Below are 20,000 nucleotides of genomic sequence, written 5' to 3'. Positions count from 1 at the left end.
CAAAAAAATAATTATAAATAGATAGCAGAAGTTTACAAGACATAAAATATATTTGCTTATTTTCAAGTATCACATACATGTTTTAAAAACAAAAATGAGGACCACTGACAGAGGGATATATTTTAATGACATCATTTCTGCTTGAACTATAAATAGAAAAAGAAATACATATACAAAAAATGTAATAGTTGCAATGGCAACAATATTGAAGTGACAATAAAAGTAGAAATGATGATTACGCTGATTTTTATGATTGATATCAAAGTAATTATGCTGTACAAATAAAGTTTCATACGCTTTTAGAAGAGTAATTTTAAATAAAGTTAGCAGAAAACAATTCTAACGTAATAGCTAGGTTGGTAGCGTCGCAGGCTTCTGTTTCAGAGGTGCCGAGTTCGCGTCCCCGCTAGTACGCGGATAGTGTGAGACCTACTACCGGGGGTACTCCCCAGAGTGGCGCCTGGGGGGGAGGTTAGAGGGGGCTAGTGATAGTCCCTGCTGGCTTATGGTCTCCAGAGGAGGATGATATAGATCGTCTCAGGGGAGACCTAAAACCCGCAGCTTTTAACTTTTTTAACCTTGATGATACATCATATGCTTCTACCCAAGTGTTATAAATATAAAGGATCATGACCCTCCTGAGAATCTGATACTCAAATTTGGAGAAAATTCAACCATAACATTACATAACATCGTTGAAAGCACCGGTTATATCCGATAAATATATACTGTGCAGAGTATTTTACCTGGAAATATATTTTTCTATAAGAGGACACCCTTCACAGTCAAAACAGTAAAGGTCTGGGCTCCTAGATGAATTTTAACTTTCTAATATCTTGCACTAACTGTTTATTTAGATCCATATTTAAATGTTATTCCAAAATCCTGAATGGCACGCCAATCTAGCATAAACTTTCAAACATTTATACTTTTGTACAGTAGAGAGTACTGTATATATAGATAGAAGGGTATAACACTGAAATCAGCTACAGAGAGTTGAATATGACTTTCTTATAACCAAGCATGTATAAGTTACTTAATTTTGTTAATTATTTCATCCAAAGCCTTCATGTGTATTTAAAAAATTCTTTATATACATATATATTATATATATATATATATATATATATATATATATATATATATACTGTATATATATATATATATATATATATATATATATATATATATATATATACAGTATACACCCTTTAAAATACATGAATTATGTACATAGTTTTGACATAAGAAAAGAGTATTGACCATAAATCTATTTAGCACATAAGGACATAAGAAATTTCAAGCATCGCTAATGGTAATTTAGATTTTACCTTTAAAGACTACAAACGCTTTTTTCTAATCAGCATTTATTTTCTTCTGATCGCTAAAGTATCTGCAGGAAAACATTTTTAATAACGTAACAAGAGATACAAACCGCAAATAATTATTTTAAGAAAATACAAAAAACATGCATTAGCCTATTATTAACATCTGAACATACTAAAACTGCAAAATATTTCACTTTTTACAATTTCTAATATTTACATCCGAGATATGTATCAGAACCTCATTTTTCAGTCTGTGTAAATATGATGATTTTTTTTTTTCTTTTTTACCAAAAACAATTTGTCCCGAGTAATTCTGACTGTCCAGATATCCTGTGTACTACCACTTCCTATATGTTTTGCAGTAGAAGGTAGTGAACTAAACAAAGGAACCGTGATTTTAGGTCGTGTCACTCTCAAGGCATGTGAAAAAGATAAGCCTCTCCATTTCTCTCCAATGTTTGCTTTTTTAGTAATTTCCTCTTGTGCCACACTTGTCTGGTTGTCTTGGTCCATAAATGTTCAATAGTTGTAACCTTGAGACCCATAGGATTTGTCTTCATTGATTGACTCAGTGCCTAGGACTTACACTGCTGTTGTCTTCATTAGGGGCAGACTGAATATTTTCAAAGCCAACAGAACTAGTTTTTGTGGAAAGATATTTCAATGGTGGATGCTATTCTCTGTTCTGTGGCAGCACAGGCGACTATTAGCTTTCAGAATGCATGAAGTGTTCATTTCTGACTTCCTTGCCATTCATAGACAATTAATATTCAAATTCTATCATAGTATGTTCTGAGGCTAATATTCGGTTCACCTGCCACAAGTAGTAGAATTTATCTTTTTTTATCAGCAGTACCCGCTTGCGGCTGTAGCTCAACATACTAATCTTCTGTCTCACTCTCTATTCTCCTCATCCCGGGTGGTGGCTTTGACGGATGTTGTAACACCCATCATCATCCGCAACAACATGGCTTCCACCACCACGGCTGCCCAACTGCCATCACGCCCACGCTCTCGTCACATGGTCCAATCAAAAACCTACGTTTATTTTTTTTTCTCTCTAACACGCGTGGCCACTTTATTCTTGATAAAATTTGGGATACCCTGCTGTGCTCCCTGCTCATTTTGCCCGCCTGCATGCATTACATAACATAACGTAAACCTGACACGATCATGCCGGGATATTTGTGTTACGCTCCTGACATGTATTGCATGTCTGTTGTGCATGTCTGATCTTTGTTCATTTGTATGATGCCATCCTCTTAAATCCAAATTCATGCATCCTTATCTTCTTTATGTATTTATAAATGTTTATAATTTTCATCCGATTCCACAAAATCTGACTGGGCTCACTCTAATTGCTAATGCTGCTATGCTGGGTATCACTCTGCATTTGATGTGTGCCATCACACTATACTTGCTATCACGTGATGGTTACATGCATCGGCGTATTGTGTATGACCCCATATTCTACACCCTTCCCATAAAATCTTGCCAATGCCTGTGTGATACACTGTAACAACAATCTCTTTGAACTCTTAATTCAAAATGCGATATCTTAATATTCCCAATTCTCATCGCCAACCCAAAATGTTGCTGTGAATCACACACTTTTATCTCTTTTGTTATCCGCTGGGATTGCTTTTACGTTTTATTTTTTTTTTCTTTGTTGCTATGGCTTTGCTTTTTCTGACTCTGCCATTTGGGCTGAGTAGTGTGAATAAGCCCAATAAGCAAATGGGACTTCGTGGAATGCCTCTGTCTTATGATCCAGAGCAAAGTGCCACCTGGCAGATTATCCATGAGGAAGAAAATTGTCAACTCATCACTGAACATGGCCCAACTGAATCTAAAGTCTACTCTATTTAATTTCCCTACCTAACCCTATCCCAATATATTGCATCCACCTTTTTGCAATTATTACAGCATGCTTATCTATATAAAATATGTCTAGATCAAATACACTTCATAAAACACTTTTTATTGTTTTCAATCTTCCAAGAGATATCAGCAGCTGTGCATGCTAGAAACACTCTTGGAACTGACATTAAAGTTGCCCATTATATTACATTTAAATATAAAATCATTAGAATTTATATTATTGTAATTGCAAAATCATCTTTCAATCTACTAAGAAACATCCAAATTAATCATCTATTTTTGTCTACAAATGTGCTGTCTCAGAGTTTCCATGTTTTCATCCTATTTCCACGGTGAGCATTTTGCTGCATGCTTTCCTCTGCATAATTCCTGCCTCTTTTCTCCCTGCCTAGCTCCCCCATCCCCGCCAACAAGCCTGCGCAGGTGATTCTCACCCCTTCCAAAGAGTATAACCCTCAATCAAGTGCCACCTGGCGTGCGCTACAGGAGACTGATGCCCCTGTCGATCCTGCGAAAGTAGCTAATTACACATCCTTGAAAGAGCATGACCCTATCTACTCTGAGGTCTATGCAGCACCAGTGGCTCCTAAGCCAGGTCAGAGGCCGCAACCCAGAACCAATGCCTTGCCAGGACCACGATCTCCCGTCTCTGAACTACTTCCCTCATCATTTAAGGCTTCCACCAACAACGTCGAAACGCAGAACATCCAACGAAATCTACTGAGTCCTCCTAGGACTGGTCCTTCAGCAGTACAAGAAGCTGCTATGGCAGAAAGCAAGATAATTAATCACCAAATGACTACAGAACCTATCAAGATTCCATTATATGAGGTAAGCTGAGCCGTTGACGTTTGACTATTGGTATGGTATTGAGAAAACAATTAAGGTTTCTACACAACAAAGAATTTAACATGCAAGATAACTCTCAACATTACAAATGTTTAATGAAAACCAATTTTTGCATTGCACTTACTTTACATTAAAAATAACCATCATGTTAGTTTTAAGCTTGAATGAATAGTGATACTAAGGTGTAGGCGTAATCACAGTTAAATTGTCAACATTAACCACTTTGGCATGATCATTTTAGACTACTTTTGCAAGATATTTGTGATTTTCTGTTAAGATTACAGATAGCTCTTACGTTATCACATTGATTATAAGGACTTATATCTAAAACCTAAAATTGTCAACTCTTGGAAAAAGTTGTCATTCTACGTTAGAAGTAGAAATGATAAAAATATGCATTTCCAATGTAGTTTCTTTAATTCTGAATGGTTTATACAATTCATATCCACTTCACTAGGAAAACGATAACAAAATAAATTTCTGGTGATTTGAAAAGTCTTTTAATTTGCTTATTAAAACATCTGGGATAAGTGAAATTTCAACTCTTTATAAATTAATAATCGTTGTCAATTGCATCTGTCAATTTTAGTTATCCGGACTTCAATTCTAACTACATTAGATATTTAAAACTTAACAAACTCAACTTACATAGTCAAATATTTACCTTATATAGTCAAATATTTACCTTAAACTATGTCATATTTGCATATGCAACCCAAACCTGGTTATGAAACTACTATCAAAGACTTATCTATGAAGGCATGTTGCATGGTCAATCAGTCAAACAAAAACCATGATACTTGGCTTTTTAACAACTCTCATGTGGATGTTTTGATATCATTAGAAAAAAAACATAACAAAAGCAACATCTTTTAATGATGGTAGTTGGGATGTTCTCCTGGTAAAACAGGGATATTGTTATTTGGCTGGAAGAGATGAACATCAGTAAAATGAAAACAGGGTTATTGCTATTTGGCTGGAAGTCATGAACACCATGATGCTCCTCCCTCAGGATGAGTACGACCAGCCGGTGATGAAGGCTCCCAGGAGACCTGGAGGTCCTAAGGTCTGTTGACCCACCAGTTACCTACATCTACAGGACTGTTTGGGTGCAAAAGAGCATCTGAGGATACTTAATTTTGCATTGATGCTCATTATTTTGCTTCCAGAATTATTTATTTTTATGCCTTTATTATTTAATGCTGATTTTCAAACACAAATAGTGCTAAATACACATGAAGCAAATAATCTAGGCATTTTGCTATCAAAGTTTTCTAATACAAACAACCATTTATTTTTTTCATTTAGTTTTGTTGTATTTTTCAATTTAATTTTAGTAGTTGGAGCATTCTACTTATATTCTGAATCTAACTTGAAGCTTATGATGTGGACATTTTTGTAGTTAATCGCTCACCAGTAGATAATTTCTTCGTAACTAGAGCTGATACATTATGTGCTATAATAGAGTAGTGGTATGAAATCAGTAACAAAAACTCTTGTTCTTAATTTGCATAAACCTATCTCTGAAGTCCTATGAAATTGTGTAGCATACAACAATTTCTTGTTATAAGTAATGCAATGATTTTTGCCAGCCAACAAACTTTCTATTTACAGAGACAGAGCTGTCAAAAGATAACCAATACCTAACAAACTATATAACTATATTCTACAACACTGGTAGCTACTTTTAATTGCCAATCTAGACTATAACAACATGATGAATATTCTTAAAATTAATATTTATAACTCAATTCATTTGTTCCAATATATCCATTGTGTGTATCATTGTTTAACATTCTGAACTTGAATTATTTGTGGATGAACAGAAATTCCAACTAAAAACACTAATCCAAATACTACACTAATATATAGGACACACTCTCCAACCACTTACATAATGATCTAACCAATAAATAACAATAAAAGGATTTCAAATGAAATAAAATTTTCTTTTAAAGTTAGGTATACCAAATCTTAACACACTTTATTTGCTACCGACCTTTTGGGATGGTTTTCAGGATTAAAGTACGGTAAATGTACGGCATACTTCATTCTAGCAATGTGTCTTTCTGCAATAAACAATTATCTTGCACCTTCTAATCATATAATACTTTCAGACAAATTCGATTGGCGGGCGAAAGAAGATCGCGCAGACTGCCTCGTTCAACAAGCTGATGATGGATGTCCTTGGAGAATGAATTTGATGATGTCTCCTCTACTTGCAATAACAAAAAACCAAAAAACAAAGCTGTCAATACAACTGCCTACCAATCCCTCATCCCAGCTGCCCCTCCTGATGTGCGTTACATACAAGAGATTTACCTGGGTAATAATTCAATTGTATTACTCTGGTAATTCCTTGAATCAATTCTAACTCTATTCTACAAATATGTTTATTCTGTATCGTCTATTCATGACATAAAGCTTTACAAGATTTACCATCGACTCGTAATTAACAAGCAAGTGGACTTTCCAGATCATCTCTTACTTGTATAAAAGAGATTTGATCAGGAATACTTACTTAACCCTGCAGAAATCTGTTTATCTTATTGTTTCAGTTACCTGTAGACATGCTTTTCCTATCTATCTACTTATCAATCTATGCTGTATAAAGGTGGATGTTACCTTTTCTCTTTCTATATGTTACACATTTAAACTATTGATAGCAAAAAGTAGTATGTACCAGTCATTACTGCAAAAATATACCTTTTTTTTTTCTTTTCATTTGTCCTCTTAGACATAGAACTGAGGCACGAGATACAATTACATTTGGAATGAAGTAGTCGTAGTTGTGGAAATGGTAAATGTGTTGAGTGGCCGGGTGAAGTGCAAACTGAAGCAAGCCCGCAATATTCTTCTGGCGGAGCTGCTTATATTTCTTCTACCCTTATGAATGACAGAGAGCAACTATTTGTAGGATTTCACTCTCAAAGCTGTTTTTGCATTATGTTTGGTTTCATATGATTGCTTAGATGGAACAATAAAGTAATAATTGTCACAAACATCCATTTTTTTAAAAAAGATATTTTGGTTTAGACGCCCAATATGTTTTGAACTCAAGGATTTCATATTCTCAATTTTCCAATATCATTCTATGATAGTATATTAACTGATCAATGGGCATTTGGAGAATCTTTTATGATATGGTGATAATACTGGTGGTACTGTAGCTCTCTTATGGCAAGGAGTATATAAGTACCATGGTGGTCACTATGTTCTTTATGGAACTTCATATATATTTTTTTTCTTGTCTGTTATTTTGTGTGTGTTTAGGGCAGCTGGTCTCTTACTGCTATGTCACGTCTGTAGTTATGACATTTATTCAATTTTATTTTATGATTATAGAATACTGTAGTCTGTGTTTTCCTCTCTGTACTGATGCACCATTGGTTGGATAACTGATGTAGTTCTTGTCTGCATAAAAATCCTCATTCTTGCTGTGATACGATGACGGAGGATTATGTCTTACCACCATATACAATTATGCTTCCTAAATTTTGTGAATTGTTCATTATCTCTATACAGTACACAAGACTCAGCCTTGTGGGACAGAGCTCTACCACGACTGGGGTCAAAACAAGCCTTAGTCAGGGAGCCGATGCATGAGACTGATGTTGTGTCATGGTTAAAGTCTTTTAAATGTTAGATGCACCTCCTCTATTCTTAGACGTTGTGTTGTTGATTTAGGGTCACTTTCAGCTGACTATAGATGTGAAGTGACTTTTAAGCTTATTCAGCACAAACTGACTCGTCTTAATATTCGAATCACTTTGGGAGTGTTCTTTCCAGGATGATCATATTTTAGCTATTTTGGAAATTGTACAGTTAATGAGTGTGAATAAATGATAATTACAGTCATAAGAGAGTTACTTTTCCTATGCCAAGCTGCGTCTCAGATAAAACAAAACAAAAAAAATAGAAGGCATATGCCTCAAGACTAAATCAAATTGAAATAACCATAAAAATTATGAATTATTGAACAGGAAGGTTCATCTTTAAATGACATGAAAATCATGAAGAAAGTTAAGCTAATCTGATCTCTGTTTATAACTATTATTAACTATCATGTTATGTACACCTGTATATCATCATTGAAAATAGTAGTTGACTCTGAAATCATTCAAGGCTCTGAAAAAGTGTACCCAGTCACACACTAACTGCACGGCGATTTCTTGTATGTAGCCCCACCCACCCCCTCTGCCATCTCTCCCGACGCTAACTGTTTGGTTAATCGCCGCACAGTAAGAGTGACGGGAGCACTTCTTCGGAGCAGTGTGTGCCAGAAATTCCTGTGTCCAACTGTCCCTAGTGTGTTTCTAGGGGAGATATTATCAAACCTCCAAAGAGCCACTATCTACTGGGTTCAAGATATTAAATCAAAAGGACAAATGGACTAATGTAAGAGATCAAATCTTCAACATGATGGGAGTGTGTGTGTGTAAGGGGAGAGAAAATAGTGGTGGATGGAAATATTATAAGAATGGACGGCACAAATTAAAACAACAACCACTGTTAATTACAGATATCCTATAAGTAATAATTCTCACTGAAACAAATCTGATAAAATGGACTGGATTGATTAAACTTCTGGTTTACGAGTAAAATTTGTAAAGTATACAGAAGTAAAAAAAAAAAAAACAGCAGCAGCTTCTTACTAAGAAACCAAATGTTCAATAAATGTTTAAATGTAATAACTACAGATATTACGAAGTACATGAAACTGGTCACGTCAGGTAAAAAAAAAAAAAAAAAAAAAAAAAAAAAAAAAAAAAAGACATACTAATACTCTAGCACAGCGACAGCGCACTTTACTTTATACAAATCCTTGGTTTAAAGAACAAATACCATGGGGTACAATATGGATAAATGGCCAGTGTGAAAAGAAATGAAGTGAAGAATAAACTGTAACAGAGAACTAACAAAACATGGATTAAATGTAGATATATAATTATGTTAAATAAATAAGGAACAGACAAACAATGAAACAAGACTTACGCAAACCTACTCAACAACAAAATATTTGCACCAAGTTTGAAGTTTGAAATTCCACAGATTCAATTATTTGATTAGAAAGATCATTCTACAATTTGGTCACTGAAGGAATAAAACTTCTATTGAGCCTTGCAAAAGATAAGGAAAGTTCTTTGTAAATAACTGCATACCTAGTACCACATCGTGGATGATACAGTAAGGGAAGATCTGAATGTAAAGGATGGTCAGATTTACAAGAAACTAATTGCATACAGTCATCATCATCATACCTTATGGTATCAATATTGTATCCACTCCATAGTGGCCTTCTTACATAAGTAGAGGTACAAATCTGTAAAGATTGGCCCCTGTTCACACCCAAAAAGCATGTGGTCCATTGTCTGGTTAGGATGCCCACATGGGCGAGACCCAACTTACAAAGATTGTCTCTTGTCTCCAGTCCTTCCAACGCTAGCTCTTGCTGGACTAAGAGTAATCCAAACCTTTCTGCAAAGCTTTGTTCCATGGAGAAGAGACTCACATAGGCTCTGGATGGCCTCACAAGGTGGGTAGTAGTCTGCTTCTTTCCAGCATTCTAGGTAGCAAGTTGCTAACTTCGTGGGATCCAGGCTTATGGTGGTTATGTACAATTGAAGTATGGTAACTTAGATTTATAAGATATCATGGATAAGGAATTTCATGGACCTGAGTTTTGGTCCAACAATTCAAGACAAGACTCAGCTGTTGGAGATTTGACAGAATATGATTAAAAGTTGGCAGAATAAAGGAAATTCAACTAAAGGCTTGTTATTATTGCAAGACTTCAGAATAAAAAAGACTTTAGTTTCAGGAAAGCTGAAAATGAGCATGTTGGGTTTCAAACACATCCGACTGAAAGAGTTTTCATTTCCTTTTGACAGAGTGACAGTCATGCTTTCGAAAAAGAGATACTGTTATGACTACACCAAAGAGTACAGGTATGATGGCACCTTTGACCGTTGTACAAGAAATATTTTTTTTCTTTTTTCGTTTTTTGGTAGAATCATAAATTTTTAGCCGGAACATATACTCTCTGCGTGACAGCTCTTTGCTGAATATGGCTATTTTATGTTAAATCTGATCTACTGCTTTTCCCAGGATGATTAGTCTCATATTTCTTCTGTGTGTGGAGTTACTGCTAGAAAACACTCTCACTTTCAGAGACTAGCTCATTTCCTTATTGTCTTCCTCCATTCTAAAACCTTTGTACGACAAAATTAATTCACTTCCTAGCTGAGCCAGGGATATACTCTTGAATTAAATGGTGTCCCAATATCGTTAAGCCATCAATGAAACCAAAGGAATCAAAGGAAAAACAGCATCATAGACATTTTTCTATTTTAGCTTACAGTATGATCACTAACAGCATTAATCGTCATCATAGTGTTTTTCCTCAGTTAACTCAATGATATAATAAATCATTTGAATCGCTCCATATTTTTCGTTACCAACTCTACAAGAAATAGTAACGCAAAGCCACATTTTCATTGTTTCTAAATAGTTTAATTCATGAGCGAAACATGGAAGAAACAGATAGACATCATTAACACAGGCTGTGTTGACGTCACGTACAATCAATAAGAAGTGTAAGCCCCATGATACTAGAGTACTAGCTGGCAATCAGATTCCGGATGATATCCTGTGGAATTGTAGCCCACTCAGCCTCCAAAGGGGCAGCCAGCTGCTCTAGTGTCTGCGGTTGGGGTAGTCTCTGTCGCACATGTCTATCCAGTTCATCCCATTAATGCTTGATTGGGTTTAAATCTGGAAATCTGGAAGGTCATGGAAGGACGTTGATGTTGTTGTTGTTTGCAAGGAAGGTTGTAGTGATGTCCTCTGTGTTTAAAGACACCAAATTCCTAACAACTTATCTGCTGAAAATGCATTGGGTTATATTATGAGCTTCTGGAACAAAATGTTACCACACTCAAATGTATTAAGAAAATTTCACTTTTGCGTTACTCTCGGAGAGCTTACAGCGCAAGTACCAATTTAAAAATACAAGGCCAAGGTACTTTCTCATTTACCTGTTAGCAGACAGCACAATAATCTGTCCCTCTTTTTCAAAGCTTCTGTGGTACTCCATATTCTTCTTTAAATCTTTCAGCAATAACCCATTGTCTGCTAAAAATCTTGAATATTTTTTGTATAGACCTCCAGCATCTTTCAAATATTACATGTATTTGTTTCTGTTGGTGGCAATCTTATATACTTAGAGGTAATTTTTGGTCTTTTTGTCAATATGAGGATTTTTTTTAATATATAATCCACAGAGGTTGGAAAGTTTACAATATTCAAGTCATGAGTAAAGTAAATGCAGTTAAGGCCCTTAACATGTATGTAATGCGGTGCAATAATAGGTAGGTTCTTTATGTGGTTCTTCACAGGCAAGGTTTCTTACTCTTTGATCTTCACTGTAGGATCCTTCTGTTCCAATTATTAGAAAGGTTTGTGCTATTCTTCATTACTTTCTACAACAAATTCCTTCCCCTTCTTCTCCGCCACTGTAAATATATTCAGGAATGCATTGCTGCATACAACACACAAATCTGTTCTATATCTCAGTGTTAGTTAGTATAAGTTTCTCTGACCTCTTCTCGGCGTCAATGATCTTAGATGCCAGAATGCCAGAGAACCTCAAATAAATCAATCAATTTGACCTCTTCCCTGCCTCATCGTTTAAACATTGACGAGTTACAGTTATTGACGCATTTTATGGCGAGTAAAGGTGTGTCCACACGGTCGAACAGAGTCTGTTAGACAAACACTGTTACCATATCTAAATTGAAAGAGAATGACGTCATAAGCGTTGAAATGAGGGAAGTTGATATGGTAACAAACAGTGGTACCAGATGAAGTTGACTACCAGGAATTTTTCTCCCTCCACCAGACAAAGACCGGAAGAAATGTCCGAAGCTGATGTCCACTGGCATCTCCGTTATCTACGTCAGTGTTACAATCTGTACTCGAGAATCAAGTAATAGTTATCAGCTTCAAGTACACAGCATCATAACCATAGTATACCATAAAATAAAAGCACAATCCAATAAATTAAATTATGCAGCATGATTATTCATGATCTTTAGAGAACAATGGAATGGTGCATGGAAAGACTAGTTGTAAAGATGAAGTGAAAATAGAAGCCATTCATCCATTTTAAAGGAACCTCAAATTGATTATGAATCATACTTTAAAAACCATATACTGATGGGCCCAAACGCTTTATGCATTTTATCAAACTTAAAATCTTTTATAACTAAGCAGGACACATGTATGAGAGGAAGCATTTTTCTAGAAGCACGTCAGGAAGCATTACAGAATCACATATGCCTGACTTGAAACAATAACCTAGCGGTGAACTGAGGATGTTATCGTTATTAACGAGCAATGTATAGCCTATATTATTCTAAGAAATAACTAATGTTCGAGACTGGTCATACTTCGGATTGTGTGTTGTTAACAGAGAGAGAGAATTACGTATTTTCCTCGCGATCAAACACTTCTTCGAGCAAATGAGAGACTTTGGTGTCCATAATTGAAACAGACTCTGTTATGCTATACATCGAAACGCCATAATTCAATTGTGCAAATGTCTTCGACTTTTTTATTTCTCCAATTTACTTAGCTCTTTCTTGTGTTGTCCCATTATGGATTCCATATTCTTTTCGACTTGTAAACCAGTTACAGACATTTCACTTCTCGCAAGTTCTAACGCTATAGTACTTATTGCTGCTACAAGTTTATTTCTGTCTTTGTAAATATTTGCTTTAATGATTTATAAGCATGGGCTCTGCCAGTACTGTTTGATTAGCAACTGGGCCTCTTTTCTATCTCAAAGCCGGCTTTCCTCCGTAACTGGATTACAACTAGTCATGTTTACGGGGAAGGTGATACCTTATCTTCGAAAAGTTAAAGTTAATCCGGTGAACAAGTAGAACATCGTCCATAGTGCCACTCCGCTTCCGGAGAGTGTCTGAAGCTCGAACTCTACGAACACAGGCACTGTCCGACATACCACTTGGTTCTCGTTATTGACGTCATTAACGCTTCTTTCACAATGTTAACTGGTAACAATTGTGTTCCACGGACAATGCTCGACCGTGTGGACGCACCTTTAGATATAGAAAACGCCCATACAGTACTTGCAAAGAGGATAGCATTTCATTACCTTCACAGACTTCTATATATTCTCACTGACGTATCCCCTATCTAGATTCTGGTCCATCTTCGCAATACACCATTGCCATGCGCTTCCTTCTACCACTTTTCCACTTTATTCCAAAACTCTTTTATTATTTCTTCATTGCTTTCATAACTTATTTCACCTCCTAGGTGAAATTTCCTTTGTTCATCCAGAGTACTTTCTACTTTCCTTGGGAAAATCATAGTGCAACATAAATAAAAAAAGAAGAAAACTAGTCTATACAGGAATCAGCTTTTGATACACACTCAATAAACACATTATTATTATTATTATTATTATTATTATTATTATTATTGTTGTTGTTGTTGTTGTTAAAGGAAGCTACAAGCACTAGAACTCCAACTCAGGAAGTATTATAATGAAAAAAGTAAATAGGGAAGTAAATATACTATAGATGAAAATTATTTTGTAAATAACATAAAAGAACGGGAAAAACGTTAAAATATATCTTTTATACACAAATTCTGAAGAGACTTGTTCACTTGTTCAACATTAAGGCATTTGCAGCATGTTTGAACTTCTGATGTTCCAACGATTCAACTGCCAGATTAAGAAGATCATTCTACAATCTGATTATAACTGGAATAAAACTTCTAAAATACTTTGTAGTATTGAGACTCCTGATAGAGAAGGCAACAGTGTTAAAATTAACTGCAAACCTATTACTACGTACAGGATTCTGGAAAGATCTGAATGCAAAGTATGGTAAAAATTATGAAAAATATTATGAAACATTAAAAAAAAACTAACTATACGACAGTGCCAGAGATTAATATCTAGATCAGGGATAAGAAATTTAATGGATCACAAGTAGTTGTCCTACAAATTAAGATGACTCAGCAGATGAAGACCAAATAGGAGACCAATACTCGAAACAAGGTAAATTAAAGAATTAAAACACTTTGAAATAGATTATCACCGAAAATCTGAAAATACTTTCTCAATAACATACTTTTTCGTGCAATTGAAGGGAAAAAATAGGCCAAATGTTTCTCAAAAGTAAATTTGTAATATGAATAACCCCTAGAATTTTAGATGAGTAGGCAATGAAAGACCTGAATGTTACGGAGCCAATGTCCACAACCTACTAACAATCATACTTTGAATTTTGTTAGGGATCAACTTTATGTCCAATATTTTGCACCATACGACTAACTTTATATAGATCTCTATTCGGAGATTCAGCAACCATACTGTCAGTCTACATTCATGAGATGAAATTGATGCAAAGAGAGTAGTATCATCTGCATATGCAACGAGCTTGTTTTCTATGCCAAAACACATGTCATGTATATATAGTATGAAAAGTAATGGGCCGAGAACACCAGATATTATATTCCTATAGTCAATATAGTGCCCAACAACTACTCTTTGCAATTTATTACTTTATAATTCAATAAAGATGCTAAGAAAAGACCCACCCACTCCCATCTGTGTAAGTCTGAAAACAGGAGCCTCAATATTTTTGTCAAAGGCAGCACTTCCAATCAGGGCCAAGCATACGAAATTCCTGACCACAATCAAGAAATTGTAAGCAGTTAAATCACATGTTCCAAGCCCCTAGAAAAAGCCAAACTGCAAACTATGGAAAAAAGTATTACCCTTAGCCGTATACGAAGACTATACGTGTGTGTAGAGGAACCCATAATATTTCTAATCTCAATCATTTTATTCGGACCACAGCAATAAAGTTGAGTAATTGTTATCAACAATTCAAGATAATTATGGGTATGCAGCCCTGAATATATAGATGATCAATTAAAAGTAATTTGGAATATACGTAAGAAATCGAAATATAATGAAAACCTAAGGAACCTTGTATAGGAAAGGCAAACTTTCTTTTTATCCTGATGACATGAGACATATAACTTGAAAATACCTACTTACAATTCCAATAGATACTGTTAAGCTATTCCCTATATGTTAAAAAAAGTTCCTTATTAATATGACATTTAAAGATGATAACACTTTGAACAAAAATATTTTACAAACACTTCTTAGGACAATAGCAAAGGATGCATTTATTGTACCCCATTTAAATCGTGATAGTTTTATACTGGTCAAACTGGCAAATCATTGGAAAAGAAAATTGAACAAGAGAACTGAAAAAGATATACGCATAAGATCGCATTCTTTGTTAAATTGTAATGATAAAATGCATACAATTAATTGTACAGGCCTTATGCAATTGGTTTCTAATATATGCTGCAAAGAAATATCACAAAATCCAGCATTATAAGAAGAGTATAATTCTTAATGTTTGCTGGCAGCCTAACCTTGTGCGACACCTGTTACTTACTAATATAAATCCCTACCAGGTGTGAGGAAAAAATATTTGATAACATCTCACTGACACAAGGAAGACCACGCCTCCTCTTTCTAGATCTCACCGGTTTTCTAGAAGCACGTGTGTGTGTGTGTGTGTGTGTGTGTGTGTGTTCGTTTTCCCACTCCTGACTTAACACGTGGTCTAAAATTAACATTGAATCCCTTTTAAACCAAGACATATTGTTGAACACCCCTTAACAAAATTTTTAAAAAAGTCTTTCATAACCTCGGCTCGGATAGCAGTACGGAGAGATATTACAGTCTGGAAACTAGAGGGGCACTCGATAGAGCGCAGACCTCCGCCACGGCAGCTATTTCTCGACCTTTTGCTCAACCTTTGACCTAGGGCTTTCGAAACTGAATCACTTCCACGTTTCCACATAACAATTAATCCCTGAAGGTTTCGCTTTTCTCTGAGTAAAATTGTGCACAGGAAGTTGTTCACACTCAAACAAACGGACACACAGGGGCGAAAACATAACATCCTCCGTTGGAGGAGGTAACAAGTATACGCAAATCACGGTCTAAGTAAAGGTATATCGCAACCGTGACTCAAATTAATGACAAATCAATGGACACGAACAATGTCTACGTATCACCATCACAAATATACAGGCCTGAATTCTTTAATAATTTCAATTACACTTAATATGGTGGTCTTGATGATGACATCAAATGTCATCTGGCTTTCTTGGGTTGTAAATATCCAGAAAGAAAAGCAACTCATCAATGCTGCCTCTTTTGATATTCAAATTTATCCTCAAAATAAGCTGCTGGTGCAGAATTTTTCAACCCAGAGAAGTCTTATGAATGGATTACATCCAAAGCTTTTATAGAGCCTTGATGGAATAGCATAATCTAAAAGACTAAAAAAATAAGTCTGTATGAAGAAAATAGTACAGACATCTAATTTTACAAGTCTGTTCCTTTATATGCTAAAACTATATTGGAGCCACTGACGATGGTGTAAGTGCCCAAGAGTTGTAAACTATACAGAAACATTCAAGTACCATATGCACATCTAACCTACTAAAATTATCATCATCATCTCCTCCTACGCTTATTGACGTAAAAGGCCTCTTGTTAGATTTCGCCAGTCATCTCTAACTTGAGCTTTTAAATCAAAACTTCTCCATTCATCACGCTTCATATTCCTCGTCCATGTAGGCATGGGTCTTCCAAATCAAAACTTTTCCATTCATCACGCTTCATATTCCTCATCCATGTAGGCCTGGGTCTTCCAACTCTTCTGGTGCCTTGTGGAACCCAACTAAATGTCTGGTGAATGAATTCCAGGTGGGTCAAAAGCGGTTACACCTGATATTACTTACCTCTCGATTTATGAAATGGGGCCATATGGCAGGGCAATGGGCCAGGAAGGTCATTTGATGGACGGTTCAAACTAGGGTAAAATACTATAATTGCTTGAGGAAGTAAAGTTAAGAGATTTGACAGCAAGATGAAAAACAGAAAGCAGGAATGAAGGTTTAGTTGAACTATAAAAGGCGAGTGCAGCTCTGGTCATGTCTACAGTGAACCGCTGGAAGTGAACTGGCGGAACTAAAAGCCCCCTCCCCACCCCCCTTCCCACAGCTCAAAGCAAGACTATTCTGGAAGTATCAAAGAAACAGGGAACAGGTCTATGCATCTCATTGCAAAATTCAAAACTCATATATTTTGGGATTGGGTCGTGCAATGTTCTATGGCTTACCAAATTATCAGCTGAAGAAAATTCAGAGTACAAAACAGAGCCGGCAGATTAATAAAAGGACTGCACAATAGGGATAGAATTACCCCTGCACTAATTAAATTACACTGGCTGCCGGTAACGGCGAGAATCGAATACAAGCTACTCTTACTAACATTTAAGATTACTGAACCAAAATGAACCAAAATATCTAAAAGAATGCCTGAAAAAACTAGAACTAGAAACAAATGTTACTATAAGACACGAGTGACAAACATAGACTATCTGAACCAAGAACAAATAGTAAATTTGGTGAAAGGGCTTTCAGCTACTGTGCGCCTAGACATTATAATAAACTGCCAACTGAAATGAAGGACTTAAAGGGAGCAATTGAATTTAAGAAGAAACTAAAGACATTACTTTTCACAAGATCATATGATTTGGAAGATGCTACAATCAAAGAATTGTATAAGTTATAATGAAAGTGTTTCGTTAGATGATTGATATGGACCCGCCCGAGAAGTAGTTCACTCGACTTCGGTGGAGGGTTGGATTTAAACCCAAAACAAGTAAAAACAAGTAAAGTACCATATATCCCTGATAGTATTCCCTTAATATCAACCTGTTTACGAAGTTTATTCATTCAAATAGATTCATCATATACAAACACAAGCTCAGTATGTTGATTTTTTTTTTAATTATAAGTACTTACTACCAAAAATTATATATACAAAGCTCTTCCTTATTTGAAGAAAATGTTGGTAAATTTAATGATCTGGCGATAATGAAGAGTGCCATTCTTAATTTAAGTGTCACTTAATTTTCCTTATCTGTGTATGGTAAATTTCTACACTCTTCGGTGTAATACAGGGTCTGTGTCTTCAGGGAGCCCGTAAGGCCGGGAGCACACTAGCGACTCTGTGGCGCCACAAAGCCACAGCATAGTGTGGCAGGGATGTGGTCTCCCATAGGTTTTCATTGTTTTCAAGTTTTGCCGCGCAAACTAGCAACTGAGGTTCTCTGTCGCTCATCCCCGCCACAGGCGTGGCGTGGCTTTGAAAACAATGGAAACCTATGGGAGAACACATCCCCGCCACATGATGCTGTGGCTTTGTGGCGCCACAGAGTCGCTAGTGTGCTCCCAGCCTAAAAGAAACAAATTTTACAGGGGTTAACACAGAACTGACAATGATGATGGAATGGACAAAGCAACGACTTGATACGTAGCAAGGCCGGCGCCTGTCACCTATCTCAGTCGATCCCCCATAGTGTTGCATAAGATTTTTCATAACTCTGACCCTCCTTTACATTCAGATCTCCCAGAACAATTCTATCCTGTTCGTAATACTAGGCAGGCAGTTAATTCTAATACCCAGGCCTTCTCCATCTCGAGGCTCAATACTACACAGTATTCTAGAAGTTTTATTCCAGCTGTTACCAAGTTGTGGAATGATCTTCCTCATCGGGTAGTTGAATCAGCAGAACTTCAAAAGTTCAAAGTTGCAGCAAATGTTTTTATGTTGACCAGGTTGACATGAGTCTTTTTATAGTTTATATAGGACATATCTGTTTTGACGCTGCTACTGTTTTTAGAATAATATATTGTTAATTTATTCTCATCATTTATTTATTTCCTTATTTCCTTTCCTCACTGGGCTATTTTTCCCTATTGGAGCCCTTGGGTTCATAGCATCTTGCTTTTACAACTAGGGTTGTAGCTTGTAGTAATAATAATAATAATAATAATAATAATAATAATAATAATAATAGTGTTTTCTTCTTTTTTTCTTCTACTTCTCCCTTTCTGAATCGGGAAAGAAGCTCTGCTCCTAGACCGGGAGCAACCCAAAGAATCAATAAGCTTTACAAGGATGAATTCTTTCAAATATTAATATGGCATTCCAATAGGATTACACAAATGAGCTAGATTTGCATCATATATTTGTTGACAAGGCTTGATAAGTTAAAAAAAAATTAAAGATAAGTAATTCATTATCGAGAAAGGCTTCAAAACACCAGATGTAATGATGCATTTATCGTCGAATAATCCTTAGAAAATAAAACATTCAGTGGATTTACTTATCCAAACCATTTTACACAAATCTTGGTAAAGCCATAGTCGTTTCTTGTTTACATTTCTTTGATACTTTCGACCTAAAATATCATGTAACCATCCTACAGTATACTCAAAACATCTGAGATCACAGCGGAAAATTACTAATTAGCAAGTTTTTTTTTTTTTTTTTTTTTATCTGAGATCACTGCGGAAAATTGCTAATTAGCAAGTCAAGATTTTTTTTTTTTTTTTTTTTTTTAAAGACTACTCAGACATCCATTAAGAATAGCCACGTGGTTTTCTATAAATAATAAAAAAATCGGCAAAAACTTCAAATCAGCGACAAATGCATTTCATCTTCCAAGAATAAGTACGATTTTAATAAACTAATTATACATCCATTAAGAACAGCCATGTGGTTTCCTATAAAAAAAAAAGGAGAGGAAGAAGAAGAAAGAAAGAAAGAAACGAAGAAAGAAAGAAAGAAAAAAAAATTCAAGGCAGCGATAGATGTTTTTCGTCTTCCGGGAATTGGTGTCCTTAATGACTTCAGCAGCTATAATAAGTATTTGTTGTTCATGGTATCAGTCAAGCAAAGTCGTAGGAAGATATAAGATATATTTCTTTATAAATAAGATTCTAAAAATTGTAAAATTT

General features: G+C 35.6%; 1 protein-coding gene and 1 long non-coding RNA gene across 6 annotated transcripts in view; one reads left to right on the top strand and one right to left on the bottom strand.

The window, feature by feature from the left end:
* The window catches only part of LOC137644135 (PDZ and LIM domain protein 3-like), a 202,187-nt gene extending 194,268 nt beyond the window's left edge, over positions 1-7,919 (top strand). For 4 of the 5 annotated variants that reach the window (XM_068377115.1, XM_068377110.1, XM_068377114.1 and 1 more), the window contains 3 exons: positions 3,602-4,040; positions 5,071-5,124; positions 6,176-7,919. In XM_068377115.1, the coding sequence (XP_068233216.1) occupies positions 3,602-4,040; positions 5,071-5,124; positions 6,176-6,256 (574 nt within the window). In that variant the 3' untranslated portion in view covers positions 6,257-7,919. The remainder of the gene's footprint in view (positions 1-3,601; positions 4,041-5,070; positions 5,125-6,175) is intronic. The other variant, XM_068377112.1, reaches the window with a different exon arrangement.
* Positions 1-20,000, bottom strand: part of LOC137644142 (uncharacterized) — a 107,883-nt gene that overhangs the window by 1,093 nt on the left and 86,790 nt on the right. The gene's annotated exons all lie outside the window — the stretch shown is intronic.

This window comes from Palaemon carinicauda, chromosome 7, assembly GCF_036898095.1.
Source record: "Palaemon carinicauda isolate YSFRI2023 chromosome 7, ASM3689809v2, whole genome shotgun sequence".
Taxonomy (NCBI): Eukaryota; Metazoa; Arthropoda; class Malacostraca; order Decapoda; family Palaemonidae; genus Palaemon; species Palaemon carinicauda.
This window is presented reverse-complemented; position numbering and strand designations above follow the sequence as displayed.